The sequence below is a fragment of the Macrotis lagotis genome, chromosome 7, assembly GCF_037893015.1.
Source record: "Macrotis lagotis isolate mMagLag1 chromosome 7, bilby.v1.9.chrom.fasta, whole genome shotgun sequence".
NCBI classification, from domain to species: Eukaryota; Metazoa; Chordata; class Mammalia; order Peramelemorphia; family Peramelidae; genus Macrotis; species Macrotis lagotis.
The window spans coordinates 215,251,377-215,271,173 of NC_133664.1; the positions used below are offsets into that span (position 1 = coordinate 215,251,377).

Genomic DNA, 19,797 nt, shown 5'->3' on the forward strand with positions numbered 1-19,797 from the left:
TTATTTTATGAAATATTTTTCTTTCTTATTTATTTTATTAAATTAAATATTAAATATTATTTTAAATATTAAATATTTATAGATATTATTTTATTAAATATCATGGAGTCATAGTTGGGAACAAACAAGATCTCTAACAGATTCCATGTTAAAGGAGCAGAGTACTTGGATCTCTGAATATATGATATTCTAGAAGACAAAGCAACTATGATTGCAAATATGAACAACTTACGTAGCAAACCTTGTGTAGGATAAAAATCCATTTAAAAAAATAAAGAGTGTGGTCTTGGGCAAGCCACTTAACCCCATTTGCCTTGCAAAAAAAAAAGCCTAAAAAAATATAGAGACTCCTCTGAGCAAAAAGGAAAGTTTATTTTGGCTTTTCTTCAAGTCTCACAAAGGTAGTGAAAATCAAGGAGTTTCCCCAAGGTGACAGTCAAGCAAGATTATATGGTCTAGCATGATTCCCTCCTCCCTAGCCCCTTCTCTTCCAACCTGATTGGTTAAGGTTTTCAGAGTTACAATCGTTACATGAAAAATCTACCTAGCAACAAAGAGAAGAATAAAAAGTTTTCATAAAATATTACCTCACCATCCAGATGGCAAGGGTATCAGAAGAAGATTTCTAATGACCTTCTGTTAAATGAATTAATGTCTAAGTATTCAAGGACTTACTTAGTACTTATCAAACAAAAGAAGGCAGGCTACTGTTCTCACAGTCTATTATCAAAGAGGTGGCTAGCTAAGACTGCAAGGTCTCTTCTCTGGAAGTATTCCACTCTTTCCTTCCCTAACAGAATCAATGCAAAGTCTTTCTGGAAACAGTCCACTGTTTTACTCCCTAAGCAGAATCAGGAGGGTGTCTGACTGGGAATGCAAGGTCTCTCTCCCTCTTTCTTCTAAGAATAGTCTGTCTTTGTTTTAATGATCTTTAACCCTGAGAGATCTTTAACCATTAAGAATATTAACTCTTAAGAGGGAATATTCTATTCAACCTGAATTAATCTTCCAGAGGAGAAGATGGACATTTAAGTAAGACTTTCAGACATTCCTAATAAAAAGGCCAGGTATTGAATAGAAAATTTGTCATTCAAACACATCAAAACTGTATTTCCAAATGAAATTGAACTTGCCCATGAAATGGAAGTAGATAAGTAGAGAGACATACACAGATTTCATATAAAGGGATGTATACAATCAATTATGCTTCAACAGAAGTACAAAAGGTAGAGGTAATAATCATGATCTCAGACAAAGCAAAAGCAAAAAAAGTCCTGTTTTTAAAAGATAATCACAGTGAAACTACATTTTACTAAAAGATACTATAATGAAGGAATATCAACATTTTTTATAACAAGCTTTTCTGAAAAATGTCTCATTTCTCAAATATATAGGAAATTATGTCAAATTTATAAAAAAGAGTCAATCATCAACTGATGAATAGACAATGAGATATGAACAGGAGGTTTCTGGAGGAAGAAATAAAAGCTGTCTTGTCATATGAAAAAATACTCTAAATCACTATTGATTAGAGAAAGGCAAATTAAAACAAGTCTGAGGTACCATCACACAGCTATTAGGAATGACAACTGCAAAGATATAAGGGAAAATGCCCAACATAATCTTGCTAGACTAACATGTTGTTGTTAGAGTTGTGAACTGGTCTAACCATTCTGGAAAATAATTTGGAGCAATGCAAATCATATAAACCCTTTGACCCATCAATACCTTTACTAAGTCTCTACCACAAAGACAAATCAACCCCAAAACAACCCTTTTCCAAAGTGGGATGACCTGGCTCCTAATAACAAAACAGCCTGGAATGACATAAAGATTATTTATTTATTTAACATTTTCTGCAAGAAATGAACACTCCCCCTGGTGAGAAATGCCCTGAAGAGCAAAAATGTCCAGTCTTTATATACAGTTTGTAAAGATTTTCCCCCTCCCTTCTGAGGCATTGGTCCCAGTCCTCTGGGATACAATCTAATTGATATGTCCACCCTACATTACCCCTTTACAAGTCCCCCTCCCTCATCATATGACATGTTTTGCTGATGAGCTTCAATCATCACAGAGGGTGTGTAAGCTAATATGAATGAATCTTATTAAGTATGTGTACTTGTGAAAGGTCAGAGATCATACATTGACTACCATAAAGTTTGAACTAGTTCAAAACATAGATGTCTTCAGGTTGGGCTTAAAGAATTCTTTCAGTTAGGTGATTGGCTTGGGGTAATTTCTTTTATTAGCTTTTGTCTTACTTCCACATTCATGCAATAGCCCTGAGACCCCTGCCTTTATGTTGTACTGTTCTGACTGTTACCTGTGAAATCCTGACAGCATCCTCTCACATTCTGTGGAAACCTAACACTCAAAAATTTCTCACAGATATTTATAGTAAATCCTATTATGTAAGCAAGGAATTGGAAATTGAGGTGATGTTCATCAATTGGGGAATTGTAGACAAGCTATGCCATAGGATTAGGATGGCAAATTATTGTGATATAAGAAATGGTAAGGGGCAAGAGGTTTGGGGGAAAAAACAGCAAGAACTACTGATGTAAGGTGAAGTAAGAAAAACTAGAAAAATCAAAAAATTGTATCTGATGAAGAATACCATCTATATCCAAAGAACTGTGTAGTTTAAACAAAGATCAAAGAACTTTCAATTTTTTAAGAAAAAGGTTGTCTTATGTACTACATAATTTTGCTATCTCTAATGTTTTATTTTTTCTCAAGGATTTGTTTTTCCCTAAATACATTTAATTTTGATCAAGGCATTTTGATCTAAATTCACAAAGGAAATAATCAGTCTAAAGAAGTCACAGATCTGAAGAGCACTGCGGTATTAATTATTAATTAATCAGAATCACTCTGCTATACTACTTTTCTTCACTATCACAGAAAAAGGTTAGCTTAAATATAACAAGTGCATAATATTGACAACAAAGGATATAAAAGCTAAGATACTAACAAAATCATATAAAAAGAAATTCCCCTAGAACCCATCTCCCTCTATATAAATCTTTTTTGCTTTCTTAAGGTTAACTACAACTACAGAAGTAGTCTCATCTATATGAAGTCGGAATTTTGCAAACTGCAAAAAGGACAGCTGATGAAATTACTATCAAGTTTGAGCGCTAGGAAATAATTTCCTCTTTCTGAAAGCAGTAGTTCAAACCACCTAAATATATATTTACTGCTTAAGGAAGGAAAAGTACAATTTACATTAATAAATTACTAAACTCACTGTCTAGTTCCTATATTTTTGTAGAACTATTCTACGTTAGTTATTTTTGTTGAACAAGAAAAAAGGTACAATGTTTAGAGTTTTAACTTTCTGTTCTCTGAGAATACAGAATTCACTCCAACCTGGCAAAACTTTTTGAGTCATGACTCTAACATCTATTATAATAATTATCTGGCCTATCTACCTCTCAGAGATTTACAAGGACAGGATTTGATAATAATCATAAAAGTGAATTAAAGTATGAGATCCAAGTATTTCAGGTGTGAGTATTCATTCTATTGATGTAGTTCACAAACTTTCTACATATTAAGAGAGAGCATTTTTACGTTGTTGTGGTCAAACTTTTTCAATCTTAGCTAGCATTATAAATTTAGATCAAAATCCTTTTAAACCTTGCAAGATATTTTTCATTAATTTCTACACCTGATCCTGGGGTAACAATCTACCACTAACCCTAAACTTGAGGATGTTCCTATTTGGCAAGATCTGCCAGACCTGTGCTCCAGAAGCCCTTAGTCACCACCATGTTAGAATGAAATACTGCAGTGGGAATTTGGTGGAAAATATAATTCCATTGTTCATATCGTTTAATTATGAATTTGTATGAATTCTCCATATTTCTTAGCTCATAGATTATCACAAAATATCATGCTTTCAGATTTACTATATTTTATTTGCATTTTATTTTTAAAATTTTTTAAAATTATATAAATATTTTATTTTTTCCAATTATATACAATAGTGGTTTCTACCTATCAGATTTTGGTAAGGTTTTGAACTTTACACCTTCCTCCCCATCCTTCCTTCCTTTTCCCCACCCCACCCCCAACAGAAGGCAAACTGATACTCTTTACTTTGTTTCCATGCTATGCATTGATCAAAATTGAATGGTTGAGAGAAAAAATATCCTTGAGGAAAAAATAAAATATTAGATAGCATAATTCTGTAGTACATAAGACAATCTTTTTCCTTAAAAAATTTAAAGTAATAGTCTTAGGGGTGGCTAGATATCACAGTAGATAAGAGCACCAGCCCTGGAGTCAGGAGTGCCTGAGTTCAAAGTTCAAATCCAGACTCAAACACTTAATAGTTACCTAGCGGTGTGGCCTTGGGCAAGTCAGTTAACCCTGGTGCCTTGCAAAAACCTAAAAAAAAAAAGTAATAATCTTTGCTCTTTGTTTAAACTCCATAGTTCTTTCTTTGGATACAGATGGTATTCTTCATCGCAGATACCCTAAAATTGTCCCTGATTATTGCACTGATGAGATGATCAAGTCCATTAAGGTTGATCATCACTCCCATGTTGCTGTTAGGGTGTACAATGTTCTTCTGGTTCTGCTCATCTCACTCAGCATCAGTTTGTGCAAGTCTTTCCAAGATTCTCTGAAATCCCATCCCTCCTGGTTTCTAATAGAACAATAGTGTTCCATCACACACACACACACACACACACACACACATATTATATATACCACAATTTTGTACAGCCATTTCCCAATTGATGGACATCCCCTCATTGAATATAAGATCCATATTCAATGACTTTTGACTTTAAGACCTGACAAAGTTGGTAGTCTCCTATAGAATTAAGCTCCAAAACCTGACAGCTAGTTACTATCCATGATGAATCACTGGAATATACTGTTGAGAATAAAATTTATGCACATGTGAAATACGACTTTAAAATTAAATAGCATAATAAATATTTTTGCTCTTTTGTAAAAATTAAAAAAATACAAACTTAAATATTTGTATAGCTGAGTGATGATATATTACTGCTTTTTTGCATAAAATACTTACTGGTGAACACCAAGGACTTCCCAATCCTTTCCAACATCCTGGGGGCCCATTAAGTTTTGCATTATATCAGGACAAATTTCTGTCAATTTGCAGACAAGTGACCAACCCACCTGAAAAGTAATAAAGGCAAATATATGTGTGTTTACAGATATTAGTTGAACATCAAGCAAATTAAAAATGTATTTTTCTTCATGATAAATGAAACAATTATTCAAAAAACAAAACTATCCAATTAATTTTTACTAAGAAGTTTGAAAAGGCAATAAAACAGCTTTCTTCAAAAAACTAAAAGAATGCAATACAAGAAAGTCTGTCAGGTAACAAGCTTTAACGAGTGCTTACTCTGTGCCAGTCATTAAGATACAAAGAAAAGCAAAAAATATATAGATTCCATCATCAAGTATCATAATACTAATGGAGAAAGTAACATGTAAATATAAGATCATTTAAAAGTATTTTTTTTGCAAGGCAAATGGGGTTAAGTGGCTTGCCCAAGGCCACACCGCTAGGTAATTATGAAGTGTCTGAGGCCGGATTTGAGCCCAGGTACTCCTGACTCCAGGGCCGGTGCTTTATGCACTATGCCACCTAGCTGCCCCCATTTAAAAGTATTAATGGTTATAACAGAGACCAGGCATTTAGCTAAACCTTGAGAGAAACCTGGGAAATAAGGAAACTGAGATGTTGGAGCACAAGTCAATCAAGAGACTAGCTTAGAGGCGGCTTGGTGGTCGGGGCATCTAGGTGGTCGGGGCGGTTAGGTGGCACAGTGAATAAAGCACCGGCCCTGGAGTCAGGAGTACCTGGGTTCAAATCCGGCCTCAGACACTTCATAATTACCTAGCGGTGTGGCCTTGGGCAAGCCACTTAACCCCATTTGCCTTGCAAAAAAACCTTTAAAAAAAGAGAGACTAGCTTAGTCTATGCATGTCAAGTGACTGACTGGCATCCCAACATCAAAACTTAATAGGAAAAGTATATCTAGAATAATTAATAACTATGCAATGCAAGTAAGAATGTAAAATGGATGACAGCAGGTAGAGCTACTCAAAAAAAAACTCACATATGAAATAAATATGTCTCATCATCAAAGGTACTAGTGGAAAGATTAATACCTGTTCCTCCAAAAACCAGAAAATTAATAGATGTTTACAGGGTATTCAATAAAAGAAGCTTTAAAAATTACAAAATCGCTTTTGAAATTAATTAGTAAACTTTGCTTCAAAGAATAATAGTCCTTGAATGTCTGAAATCCAAAAGAAGAATTATTATGGTAGTTTAGTTTGTATTTCAGAATCAGTTGAGATCCTTATAGTGTCTAATTCAACCATTAACAAAAAAAAGTGTATGCAGGTGGCAGAAATTCACCAAGAGCCTTTGAAGACATAGAATTCAGCTGATCTATCAGTCAAGCATTAGAATGCCCAGAGGTTGCTTTGTACACATGTAATGAGGAAGCAACATTAATGCTCTGGATCTTAAGTACCAACACCACAAATTTTGAAAGAATGTTTCTATACTTTTAAAGAAAAAATCTAGTCAAAACTTCATGGATGGAAGGGTTAGAATATTGTTCCTATTGTATGCCAGCCCTCAGAAAGTCTGGCTTCTTAAAGGTCTTCTAGAGAACTTTCCTCCATGACTTTAGAGCTATAACTAGTCATGCCACTATTGAAGAAGCTGAATACAGGCAGCACAAACTAAGAAGAGATAAACTAAAACAAAAATATAAAAAATATGTAAAAGGTTTTTTTAAGGACCAAGAAGACCCAGGGCTAAATGATCAGGTACATGGGTGGGTTATAACAGATCTTTGAAGTTCACAGTAGATATCTGTGATCAAAAGTAGGACAATTATATAAACAACATTATAAAAACAAATATAGAAAATTTGATCAACAGATCAAACCACAATTCCAGAACATTCATAATAAAACTCATTATTCACTCCCAGAGAGAAAAGTGGATTCAGAATGCAGACCAAGGCATATGTTTTTGGACATGGTTTCAAAAAAAATATTTGTTTTGCTTCACTATCCATGTTTATAACAAGTTTTGTTTTACTTGCTTTCTTTCTCATTGAGGAAAGGAGAAGGAGGAGAAAGGAAGAGAATTTAGAACTGGAAATAAAATTGAATTTTTAAGAAGTAATTTCTGGGGGGTGTCTAGGTGGCACAGTGGATAAAGCACCGGCCCTGGAGTCAGGAGTACCTGGGTTCAAATCCAGTCTCAGACACTTAATAATTACCTAGCTGTGTGGCCTTGGGCAAGCCACTTAACCCCATTTGCCTTGCAAAAACCTAAAAAAAAAAAAAAAAAAAAAAGAAGAAGTAATTGCTGACAGTTCTTGAATGACTTGATTTGGTCATAGTAATATAAGCAATACATGTCTGAATGCGACTTGAATCTGCATGTTCCTGGAACTGAAACCAGCTCTCCATCAACTACACTACTACTTTCTTCTCTTTAAGATTACAAATAAGGCACATAGTAGATACTTAATAAATATTGATTGACTGACTACTACTAAAACATTTTATGATTGAATAAGTACTTTTCTCATAATCACTCTGAATTATGGTAATTACCCAAATTAGAGTCAAGAAACAGCTAAAATCAGAATCTGACTTCAAAAACTATGCCTTGAGGTTCAAGTCCAGGGCTCTTTTAATTACTCTAATCTTTACTGAATTCTAGAGATAAAAGGCATATAAGGGGCAGCTAGGTGGTGCAGTGGATAGAGCACTGGCCCTGGAGTCAGGAGTACTTGAGTTCAAATCCGACCTTAGACACTTAATAATTACCTAGCTGTGTGGCCTTGGGCAAGTCCTTAACCCCATTACTTTGCAAACAACTTTAAAAAACAAGACATTTAAGTTACCACATTGCAAACAGAATGTCTCTATCACATACTCAATAAAGGGTTGGCCAAGCTCTTCCTGCACACCTATAAGGAAGGGGAACCCATCAGCTTTCTCTAATTATTAGGACATTTATTCTAATATCCAGCCTAAATTTGTCTGGTGACTATTTCTACTCATTACTGTAAAGAACTCATTACTTCTAAAGAACAAGTCTAATCCCTCTTCCACATGATGGCCCTTTAAATACACATCCTAACCCCCTCCCCCTTAATCCACCTTTTTTTTCCTTATCCAGGCTATACTTTCCTAGTTACTTCAACCAGTTCCTGTTTGACACAAACTCCTTCATCATTCTGGTTGACCTTATGTGAAATTCAGTTTATCAATGTCCTTTTTAAACTGTTCTGCCCAGAACATAATGCAAAATTTCAAGTGCGATCAAGTCTAGTCTGGCATCACTAAAACAAAAAGCAAAAAAAGTAGTGAAAAATTCTATCATTCTACAAATTTGCTTGCATCAGTTTTCTCAACTGTAAAGTATAATAGTAGCACTTACCTTTCAAGTTTGTTGTAAAATCAGATAAGAATAGCTATAATTAAATGCAGATAGAGAGAGGTGTGTATGTATATATGTATTTGTATGTATACACATAAATACACATGTGTTCACATGTTTACTTTTTATATAGAGCAATGTAAATTGTAAGTATAAGACTGTCATTAGTTGGGATACAGGTGATGATGATCTGACTTTAAAAAATAAAATAGTGTAGGAAAAGATAAAAAGAGTAATCATCTCATATAAATGAAGTGCATGAGGAAGATGTGATACAGAGGAATTAGATGGGGGGGGAGACTGGTAATTCCAGAAACCTATGCTCATCAAGAATGGGTTAAAGAGGGAAAAATACATATATACTTATAATAATAATATATATATATACTTATATATGTGTATAAGTATATATGCATATAGTCATATATTTGTATACACACATATATACAATACATACACCTATATTTGTAATCATACCCCTATATACATATATATTCATATGCATGTGTAACACCATGCTATGCTTATTTCCACTTGTCCTCTGGTTCTCTGTAGATGAATAGTATCTTCCTCATCTGATGGACAGCTTTGAACACAATCATTTATTTAGTATATAGGCTTTCTTGAAATGAAAATTTATTGGTTTAGACTGAATTCTATCTTATGTGTACTTGGCAATGTTGGGCTTTTTTGAGTTTTCTTTTCATATTTTGTATTTAAGTTTAAAAGAAATTTTTAAGAAAGAAATAATAGAAAGAAAGTAAAATGATGTACTATGAATTCTATCCACCAAGAGAGAAAAGGATAAACTACTAAACAATGTTACACCTACTTTTGGGTGTCTTTATCATAGAACCAACCAATTGTTCTTGTACTGGAAGATACAGTACAGTTCTGAGCTACCTCAGAAAGATATGGGTACAATACTGAGTTGTCCCTGACCTAGAGACTATGTAGGAGGCTAGAAGGGCACAAGGTATATTTGCTAGAGATTCGGTCTACCAACTCCTAAAAACCATACAGATAAAATCCTGCTTATATCAGACCATTTTGCGAAGATTCTTGATACTATCAATTACTTTAGACCTAAAACAAACATTAATTGGGGAAGGAAAATACCAGTTACCTTATAAACACAAACTTACTTAAATAAAAAAGATAATGTGGGAGACCAATAGACTAACAAAATCAAAAACTTGCCTATAAGCACTAAAGGACATGGATTTTATCTTAATTATCTTTATGTTTAGGTGCATAACAGTATTTTATAACACATTTAATAATGTTTAATGAAATGAAATACTGGAACATGCTACATGTGAAATTCTTATTTTAATCACACAGTTATATCATTATCACAAAAAGAGTCTTTATTGTATCTTTGGTTTTATATGATTTTTGTTTACATCTCAGTTGAAACTGAAAAACCCACATAGTGACTTGGAGAAAAAAAGGATGTGTTGTTCTTGCCATGTAAAGGACTATAACAAAATTTATCTCCTTCTCTAGTTCAGTTTAAGTGTGTGTGTGTCTGTGTGTGTGTGTGTGTGTGTGTTTGTGTAAAACTGAAAAGTCTGCTTAGCCTCCCAAATAAATGTAATTTAATATCATCTTTGATAACAGTATTCACTAAACTTTTAGTTTCCTTTGACTACTTAACAATCCTGAAGATGAAAAACTGATTTTCCTTTGCGAACTCATGAAATGAGACTGTCAATTTTTACTTTAAAACTCTATCAACACTATATAGGCAATTTTAAATATAAATCACATTTTCAGCTGTCATAATACTTAATTTTAATAATGTTGCAAGCCCTATTCAACATAGCAAATTCCTGTAGTTTCTATGGAAGATTATAGACATTTTATTATTATATTTTAGTTTCATTTTATTTGGACTTGAGCATAAAATACAAATTAAACTTAACTTGGGATGAGGCAAGACATCAAAGCATTCAGTAGATATTGCAAAGCAAAGTGAGCCAGTGGATCACAATAAAGAAAAGATATTACTGAGTCCAGAAGTATGTAGAACAAATTGTATTTGGAATCAGAGGGCTTGGCTTAGACTCTTCCTTCTGATATTAATGTATGAGATCAAATCAGTTAACCTCTTTGTAACTATTACCTCACTTGTAACATGAATTAAATTTGATTATTCTTGAGGTTACTTCCACTTTTAAATCTAGAATCTTTGGAATAGCACTAAGGAAAAAATTTTATATCCCAAATGAAGGTCATAAAAATATAATTGTTATCTTAATTCATTTTCATATTTTTAAGTAGAGGTGGCTCAGTTAAAGTGCTAAACCAATCAGGAAGACTAGTGTTGAAATTTGATCTCAGGCACTTAAGAGATGTGTGACCTAAAACAAATAATTTAATTTCTATTTGACTTAATCCACTGGAAGAGGAACTGGCATACCACTTCAGTATCTTTGCCAAAAACAAAAACAAAAAACCAGGGACAATAAGGTCCAAAGCATCACAAAAGAGTCATTTATAAACTGAACAACAATGTACTCTCATATTAAATGGCTAAATATTTATATTTATACATTCATCTCCCACTTCAAATAATCTTCATTTTTCTCATACCACACCCTGTTTTCCAATACACTTGCTTCCTCCACTAACAATTCCACTACAGTTTTCATTTATCAATATATTTCATGCTTTTTCAAAGGTTGGTTCAATGAGTTCAAATCCTTTTGCATTTAAGAAATCACAGCAAGCACAAAAACAGAGAGATCCTAGTAACCTTAATGGTAAGACCAAGCATATAAATGGTTCATCAGAACAATTTCTCCCAAGTACTTTGAGTTTAAAAGTTTAAAAAATTTCTCTCGAAATAGTAAAGGGAAAAGATAAAATGAAATATCTTTACCTGTTGTACACCTGCGACTCTCATGTAGGAATCCAAAACAAGTAGCAAAGGCATATGGACATTTTTGTCTTGAAATAACTTGGAAGCTGGAAAAAGAAGAGGTAAGGAACACAAATGGAACTATTATTCATTGTGGCATTTTAAAATCAGAAAAATAAAAGAAAATAAAAGAAAGCAAGTTCTTTTCTTTTTTAATTCTTTTCCTAATAGTGAGCTCTGCTCCCGAGTTTGTTAAGGCAGAAAATTTTCTCCAAGTTGATTTCATGGATGTGGTTATATTCCTTCCATTGCTACATTGTACAAAGTTTTAAAAAAAAATGAGGAAGGTAACAACTACTAAAAGATTACCATGATCAGAATACGTAAACACCAGCATATCCTCTAGGATTTGGATCAGTGTTTCTATCTGTTTTCCTTCCTGGACATTTTGTAGCCTAACTATCAACTTCTTCAGAGTTTCATCTTCTTTTTCTTCATCCCCCAGGCTGCGAGCACTGGCCATGACGGACCCCACTCTTTCCAGAGACCCTCTCCTGGCTTTAACACTGAGAAGGAGCCCTCCCGGAAGGAATTGGGGAAAGCAGAGCCCTGGGATCCCAGAAAGTTCCCAAAGCCTCAGCCACACCAGCCCGAGGCTTTGGCCTGTTTTGGGAAACAGCCTCTACCCCGCCCTTCCTGAGCCTTCCTCCTATCGCCCCACCCCGGGGGCCGGAAAATGAACTCACTGCAGACTTGGAGGAGGAGGAGATCAGAGGCTGCGGCCAGGACAGTTTAACCCTAGTGTCTTCTAACCTCGGGGAGGTGAGCTTCTTCCTCAAGTTCGGGGGTGGGGGTGGGGGTGGGGGGTGGAGCTACATTCTGGAATCCCTGATAGCTAAATCCCTCTCTTGGCTAAATTTTAAGGATTTAAGGATTTACTTAATTTTAGCCAATAGGGTAGAGAAATTACGGTGAGAAAACAAGATTGCTAGAGGGAAGAGACAGCCTGGAGAGGAACTGGGAGAGAAATCTTCCAAGAGCTCCCAAGATGTAAATCAGGGAACCTAGGAAACAAAGGCATGGTAACTTAGTTTCTTTTTTAAAATGAATAAGTCAAGGTTTTGTTAGAAGACACATCATCCCTTCAAGGGGAACACTTTGGGATTTAAATCCTGAAAATTGACTGAAAATCAATGGTCTTCCAATTTTGTAATTTAAGTTTTAAGAACTTAGTCAACCTTTACTATGAAGAGACTACAACAGTGAGAGAATACGAACAACGACCGTTTCCGGAATTTTGAACTATCTTAGCTCTGGCTCTCTCTCTCTCTCTCTCTCTCTCTCTCTCTCTCTCTCTCTCTCTTTCTCCCTCTTTATATGTCTATCTGTGTCTCTCTCTGATTTTCTCTGTCTCTCATTTGGATGAAACTAAGAGCAATTTTGTCTCATGGATTTTGTTGTGAGACTTGGGTGCAAGTTTTGGGGGGAGGCTAAATTCTCTCTAGGAGCCCAGAGCTAGTTCCTAAAATTTTAGAGATCTTATATTGTCACATTATATATGTGATAATTGCATCTCATGTAATTTTTAACTGAAGACAAGGGACTGCAACATTATTATAAATAAATTCTCTTTTCTCTCCCATGTATTCCACCATCTACTGTGCCACCTAGTGCCATCTATGTGTTATTACACAAACATGTTTTATATATATATATATATATATATATATATATATATATATATATATATATATATGTATGTATGTATGTATATGTCACCTCCAGTCTTGGGTAGATAAATTAAGTTTAGATCTAGAGGAGGGGATAATCTATGAACAGATGCTGAATATGATTGAAGAAATTCTTGAAGAAAGTGGCTATTACAATGTTATTTCTAATAGGTATCATTCCTATCCACAGGGAACGAAGAACTATCCAACTAAAAGATGAAAAACCTTTTTTAAATGACCTTAATGTGCCAGGACTTAAATCATTACCATGTGTTGGCCAAAGGACTAAATTCTGCCTGAAGGGTAAAGGGTATTGAAGAGAAGAAATCAATGCTGAAATGAATCCAGGAGGCCTTTCCTGGTCCTTGATGCACAGGATATTCGACTGCCATCCTTAGCCACTTCAATCTCAACAAGGAGCTCTGTAGCTATTACTCTGTCAGAATGCTGAAAGTTTCATGTGTTGAGGAAAGGTTTCTCAAGAGAACTTTCTTCCATTTAAAAAAAAAAGCTCTTCAGAGGCGCTTAGGTGGTGCAGTGAATAAAGCACTGGCCCTGGAGTCAGGAGTACCTGGGTTCAAATCCGGCCTCAGACACTTAATAATTACCTAGCTGTGTGGCCTTGGGCAAGCCACTTAACCCCATTTGCCTTGCAAAAACCTAAAAGAAAGAAGCTCTTCCTATTTTTTATACAATTATTTGATCCTCAGGATTGCTGGAACTGTTTTAAGAACGTGTAGGCTCCCTTGCACCAAAATTGGAATAGATTTGAAAAGGGGGAAAAAAAAGATCTAAATAACAAATTGAGAGACTCACTGTATCCAATGAGAATTTTAATAGAAATAGGAATCCCAAACTTCAATTTGCAATTTAAATGTATCATGCTTGATACACTGCAGACAGTATCTGCAAGCTACAAAGCTTCTGAGAATAACTGTCAATTTTTAAATTTTAGGCAAGAACAGTAGACAATATTCACATGCAGTATATATATATATATATATATATATATATATATATATATATATATATATATATACATATATGGCTAGATGAAAGAAAAAAGGGCCAGTTTACTTGAGCAGTTGTAAAGATTCTAAAAAAAATTCTCTCAGCATAGACCCAAAGGAGTTTCCAGCTTTTTTGTTTTTGGTGTTGCTCTATCTTTTTTTTCATTCTATGAAACTCATATCTCTATCCATAAGAAAAGACCCATTCTCACAAAAATGTTATGGAATGAGCAAGCTGATGAAGTTTATGTATCTCATATAGTTTCCATTGTCTAGGGAATTCATGCTTGCATAGGCCAAATAAATGAGAAAATTATGCAGCAGTGAGCTCATGAAAGAGAACTCCACATCACCCATAATGAATCAATCCATGCTCCCAAATACTGTGGAACTACATCTTAAGTCCCCTCCCCAGGAAGATCCCATGAGACATGTGTGAGCCAACACACTCTTGACAAATTGAATAAGACCATTGCCAAAATAAAGAATTGGTTATAGATAACTATAGAGAGTATAGAATCACCAACCTGATGATAAGTTCATCAAAAGCTTAGAAAAGAATATCTGCCTCTGGCTAGGATCTCCAGGATAGAGTAGGGGGCATCACATGGTCAGATTTTCTTTTAGGAAAATCACTTTGATGACTGAATGGAGAAGAAGGATTGGAGTGATGAAGTCTAAATATAAGTAATGAGGGCCAGGACTAAGGCTGTGGCACTCTCAGAAGAAAGAAGAAGTATAGAGATGTAGGCCTTGGCAAAAGATTGAATATGGATGATGGGGAATCAATGATGATGCTTAGGCTATAAGCCTGAGGGACTGAAAGAATGGTGGTATACTTTTTCTTTTTTTTTTATTTTCCAATTATATGCAAAGATAGTTTTCAACATTCATTTTTTTGAAAGCTTTTGAATTCCATATTTTTCTACCAACTCTTTCTTCCTTTTCCCCTTCCCCATGGCAGCAAACAATTTGATGCAGGTTGTACATGTATAATCATTTTTAATATATTTCCATATTAGTCATGTAATGAAAGAAAAATTAGAATTAAGAGGGGAAAACACAGAGAAGGAAAGAAAAAACATAGAAAGTTTTTAAAAGTGGGCTTTGTTCAGGTTTCAGAATTCAAGTTTCTCCTCTGAATATAGATATTTTCAGATCTCTCAGGATTATCCTTGATCAGTCAAGTACTGAGAGAAGTTGCTTCCATTGTAGTTGATAATCTCACCTGTTGCTGTTAGTGTACAATGTTCTCTTGGTTCTTCTCACAGATAGAGGAAGTATACTTTCTCAGAGAGTGTAGGTACAAGTAAGATATAAAACAAGACATAAAAAAGAGGATTTTACCAGAAGGCATTCTTTTTTTTTATTAAAGATTTTGAGTTTTACAATTTTCCCCCCAATCTTATTTCCCTCCCCTCACCCTACCACAGAAAGCAATCTGCCAGTCTTTACTTTGTTTCCATGTTGTACATTGATCCAAATTGGGTATGATGAGAGGGAAATCATATCCTTAAGGAAGAAACAAAAAGTATATGAGATAACAAGATCAGACAATAAGATATTTTTTTTCCTAAATTAAAGGGAATAGTTCTTGAACTTTGTTCAAACTCCACATCTCAGAAAAAGGCATTCTTAAATAACAGCACATGATGAGGCACAAAGGGTCTATTATAATAAAAGACAAGAAGGAAATATGAATGAATGAATTTTAATCTTAAAAGATTTGGCTCAAAAAGAAATTAACTTTTTTTTTGCCAAAAGTAGGAGGGGAAGGGGAAAGAGAGGAGAGGGTGATAAAAGGGAAGGGATAAATAAAAATAAAAGTAAAGTTAAAGTTAATAAAAGTAGAAGAAAGTAAAAAGGAAAGGGGAGAAGAAAAGGGAAGGGGGTAGTAGAAAGGAGGGCAGATTGAGAGATGCAGCAGTTAGAAACAAAACATTGGTAAGGAGGAATAAGGGAAAAGGAGAGGGAAAAGTACAAAGGTGGAAGATAGGATGGAGAGAAATACAGAATTAATTGTGAATGTAAATGGAATAAACTCTCCCATAATACAGAAGTGATTAGCAGAATGGATTAAAAAATTTAATCATGTAATATGCTGTTTACAAGAAACACATTTGAAGCAGAGAGATACAGGGTAAATAACTTTGAAAATAGATCCGAGAGTTAATTTATGAATTTTGATCTACCAAAAAAGCCTAGATAAAAAAAAAAACCTAGAAAATGTCTTCCAGGAAATTTTCATGGAAAACTGTACTAAATTATTAGATGAAGAAGATAGTATAGTCCTTGAGAATACACAGAACTCCTTTAGAAAGAGACCCCAGGATAAAAACTCCAAGTATATCATAGCCAAATTCCAGAATTCTCAAATAAAAGAGAAAACACTGCAAGCAATTTAAATACAAAGGAAGCACAATCAGAATTACACAGGACTTATCAGTTCCAAGATAAAAGGGCCTGGAATATGATATTTCAGAGGGTAAGAGGACCTTGGATTTCAACAATTTACTAACCTGCAAAATTCAGCATGTTCTGTCAGAGGAAAAGATGGATTTTCAATGAAATAGAAGATTTCCAAAATTTTCTAATAAAAAGACCCAAACAGACAACTGAACAATAAATTTGATTTTCAGATACAGGACTCAAGAGATACATAAAAAGGTAAATAGAATGGGGAAAAGAACAAATGCTGCTCAAGAACATTAAATTGTATATATTCCTACAAGGGAAGATAACAGTTGTAACTCTTGAGGAATTATATTTCTCTTAGGATACTTAAGGGTTGAATAATAGCTGAAGGGACTGTACTTAAGAGGATAAAAATATGGTTGGTTTTTGTCCTTTGTTATCAAAGAAGACCAAAATGACATCACTATATTTGAGGAAAATTATAGTGTGTCTCATTGTGGCTGAGCAGAATATTATGAATGAACATAGAATTTGAGCTACTTTAACTCTGCTTTACTCAAAAAGCTCAGTACTTTCTCTGATTGAGGGCACCCTATGCCTCACAATCAAATTCTGAAGTTCATTTTAAAAAAATGATTTATTTATGTTCCCATTACTACAATAATCTTCTTGTAAAAGTAAACATTTACACTACACCCCTACCCCCGAGAGAAAGAGAGAGAGAGAGAGAGAGAGAGAGAGAGAGAGAGAGAGAGAGAGAAACCACAAGAGAAATGAAGTAAGAGGAAAAAAGTGTACTTCATTTCAGACTGTGTTCAAATACCATTGGTTTCATCTCTGGGATGAGTTGCATTGTTTATCTTAAGTCCATCACAGAAGTTGCTTCAATATTTTTTCCCACAGTTGATATTGTTAATTGTATTTCCCTCCATTCTATTCCTCCACACTTCCATTTATCCTATTCTCTCTCTCTCTCTCTCTCTCTCTCTCTCTCTCTCTCTCTCTCTCTCTCTCTCTCTCTCTCTCTCCTTTCAACCTGTCCTTCCTCAGAAGTGTGTTGTATCTGACTATTCTCTCCCACAATCTTCCCTCTTTTCCCATTTCTCCCCTCCCCTTTCTTTCCTTTTTCTTCTCAATTTCTATGCCCTATCAAGTATCTATGTTTTCCTTTCTGAGCCATTTCCAATGAGAATGAAGGCTCCCTCAATCCCCCACCATCCTCCCTTCCATATTACTGCATAAGCTATTTCTTGACTCTTTTACATGAAATATCAGTCTATTCTGTTTCTTCTTTCCTTTCTCCCAGTATATTTCCTTTTCACCATTTAATTGACTCCATTTTTTTTATTTATTTCAGGCAATGGGGCTAAGTGACTTGCCCAGGGTCACACAGCTAGTTAAATATTAAGTGTCTGAGGCCAGATTTGAGCTCAGCTGCTCCTGTCTCCAGGGCCAGTGTTCTATCTACAATGCCATCTAGCTGCCATCCATTGACTCCATTTTTACATTATATTATACCTTCAAATTCAGTTCTTTCCTGTGTCTCAACTACAAAAGCTCCTTCTAACTGCTCTAATAAATGAGAAGGTTCATATGAGTATTATCAGTATCTTCTTCCCATGCAAGAATATACACAGTTCATCATCATTAAATCCCTCATAATTTACCCTTCTCATCCACCCTCTCTATACTCTCACCTGAGTCCTGCACTTGAAGATCAAACTTTCTGTTCAGCTCTGGTTGGTCATTTAAACATTTGAAATTCCCATTTCATTGAAAATCCATCTTTTCCTCTGGAAGAGGATGTTCAGTTTTGCTGGGTAGTTGATTCTTAGTTGCATTCCAAGCTCTTTTGCCTTCTGGAATATTATATTCCAAACCCTACAAGCCTTAATTGTGGATGCTGCTAAGTCCTGTGTGATCCTGACTGTAGTTCCACTATATTTGAATTGTTTTGTTCTGGTTACTTGTTGTATTTTCTCTTTGACTTGGGAATTCTGGAACTTGACTATAATATTCCTGGGGGTTATTTTTTTTGGATCTCTTTCAGTAGGAGATTTGTGGATTCTCTCAATTTCAATTTTGCCCTCTGCTTCTAGGATATCAGGACAATTTTCCTGTAGAAATTCTTTTAAATGACTTTCAGGTAGCCCAATAATTTCTAATTTGCTTCTTCTGGATCTGTTTTCCAGATCTGTTGCTTTTTTCAATGAAATATTACATGATTTCTTCCAGGTTTTCATTCTTTTTATATTGTTTTATTGTGTCTTGATTCCTCTCAAAGTCATCAGTTTCTTTTAGCTCCATCCTACACTGAAGAAGTTGTTTTCTTCAGAGAGCTTTCTTATCCTCTTTTCCATCTTGTCAATTCTGCTTTTTAATATATTTTGATCCTCATTAACTTTTTGAACTGTTTTTTCCATTTGACTTAAACTAGTTTTTTAATATGTTATTTTCTTCAGCATTTTTGACTTCATTTTCATGTTTTTCCTGTATCTCCCTCATTTCTCTTCCTTTTTCTTCTACCTCCCTTACTTGATTTTCAAAATCTTTTTTGAGCTGTGAAATAGCCTGAGACCAACTTCTATATTTCTTGGATGATTTAGATGCAGAAGCTGGAACTTCCTCATCTTCTGATTGTGTGTTTTGGTCCTCCATGGGACCAAAGTAATTGTCTATGGTCAAGTTCCTTTTTTTTCCTTTTTACACATTTCCCCAGCCTGTGCTGGTTTGGGGTTTTTCCTGAACTTTTGAATATTATTGGGAAACCCCTGCAAGGACCTCAGTTCACTCAAGGTCTTAGGTGAGGATCTCACTGCTCTCCTGCCTGTGTTCTGGTCTGTGGATGGCAATAGGGGGGCCCCAAGAGTGTGACCAGGGTCTGAATATGGAGAAAGTACAAGAGTACTGTCCCAGGGCCAGAGGAAAGACCTCAATAATCTCCCCCACCCCCCTTGCCTTCCATGGATTTAGCACTCTAAGAACAGCTGCCAGGTGGCTCTGTGCGTCTACCACCATTTCCTGGGATCTGGGCTGCACTGAGGGCCATAGTTATGCTGATGGTTGCAACTGCACTGAGGTCAACACTGTCTCCCACTCACTCTGGTAAAGGTTTCCCCGCTGATCTTCCAAATTATGCATGATGTTCCCTGGGTTGCCAGGCCAGGAAACTACTTCTGCTGCCAGGAATCAGCACTGCCCATGATCCATGTATCTAGGTGCAACATCCCGGAAGACTGGAGCTCCTTCACTTTGATAATACTGGCTTCACTGCCACCCCCTCCATCTCCATGGAACAGAGAT

The 19,797-nt window shown here is 35.1% G+C and overlaps 1 protein-coding gene across 4 annotated transcripts in view; it reads right to left on the reverse strand.

Moving 5' to 3' along the window:
* The window catches only part of LRRK2 (leucine rich repeat kinase 2), a 262,718-nt gene extending 250,545 nt beyond the window's left edge, over positions 1–12,173 (reverse strand). For 3 of the 4 annotated variants that reach the window (XM_074194832.1, XM_074194831.1, XM_074194830.1), the window contains exons 1-3: positions 11,709–12,058; positions 11,361–11,446; positions 5,054–5,163 (exon numbers count right to left, since the gene is read on the reverse strand). In XM_074194832.1, the coding sequence (XP_074050933.1) occupies positions 5,054–5,163; positions 11,361–11,446; positions 11,709–11,862 (350 nt within the window). In that variant the 5' untranslated portion in view covers positions 11,863–12,058. Of the gene's footprint in view, positions 1–5,053; positions 5,164–11,360; positions 11,447–11,708; positions 12,059–12,085 lie in introns of those variants that run through there. The other variant, XM_074194833.1, reaches the window with a different exon arrangement.
* Between the last annotated feature and the right edge of the window lie 7,624 nt (positions 12,174–19,797).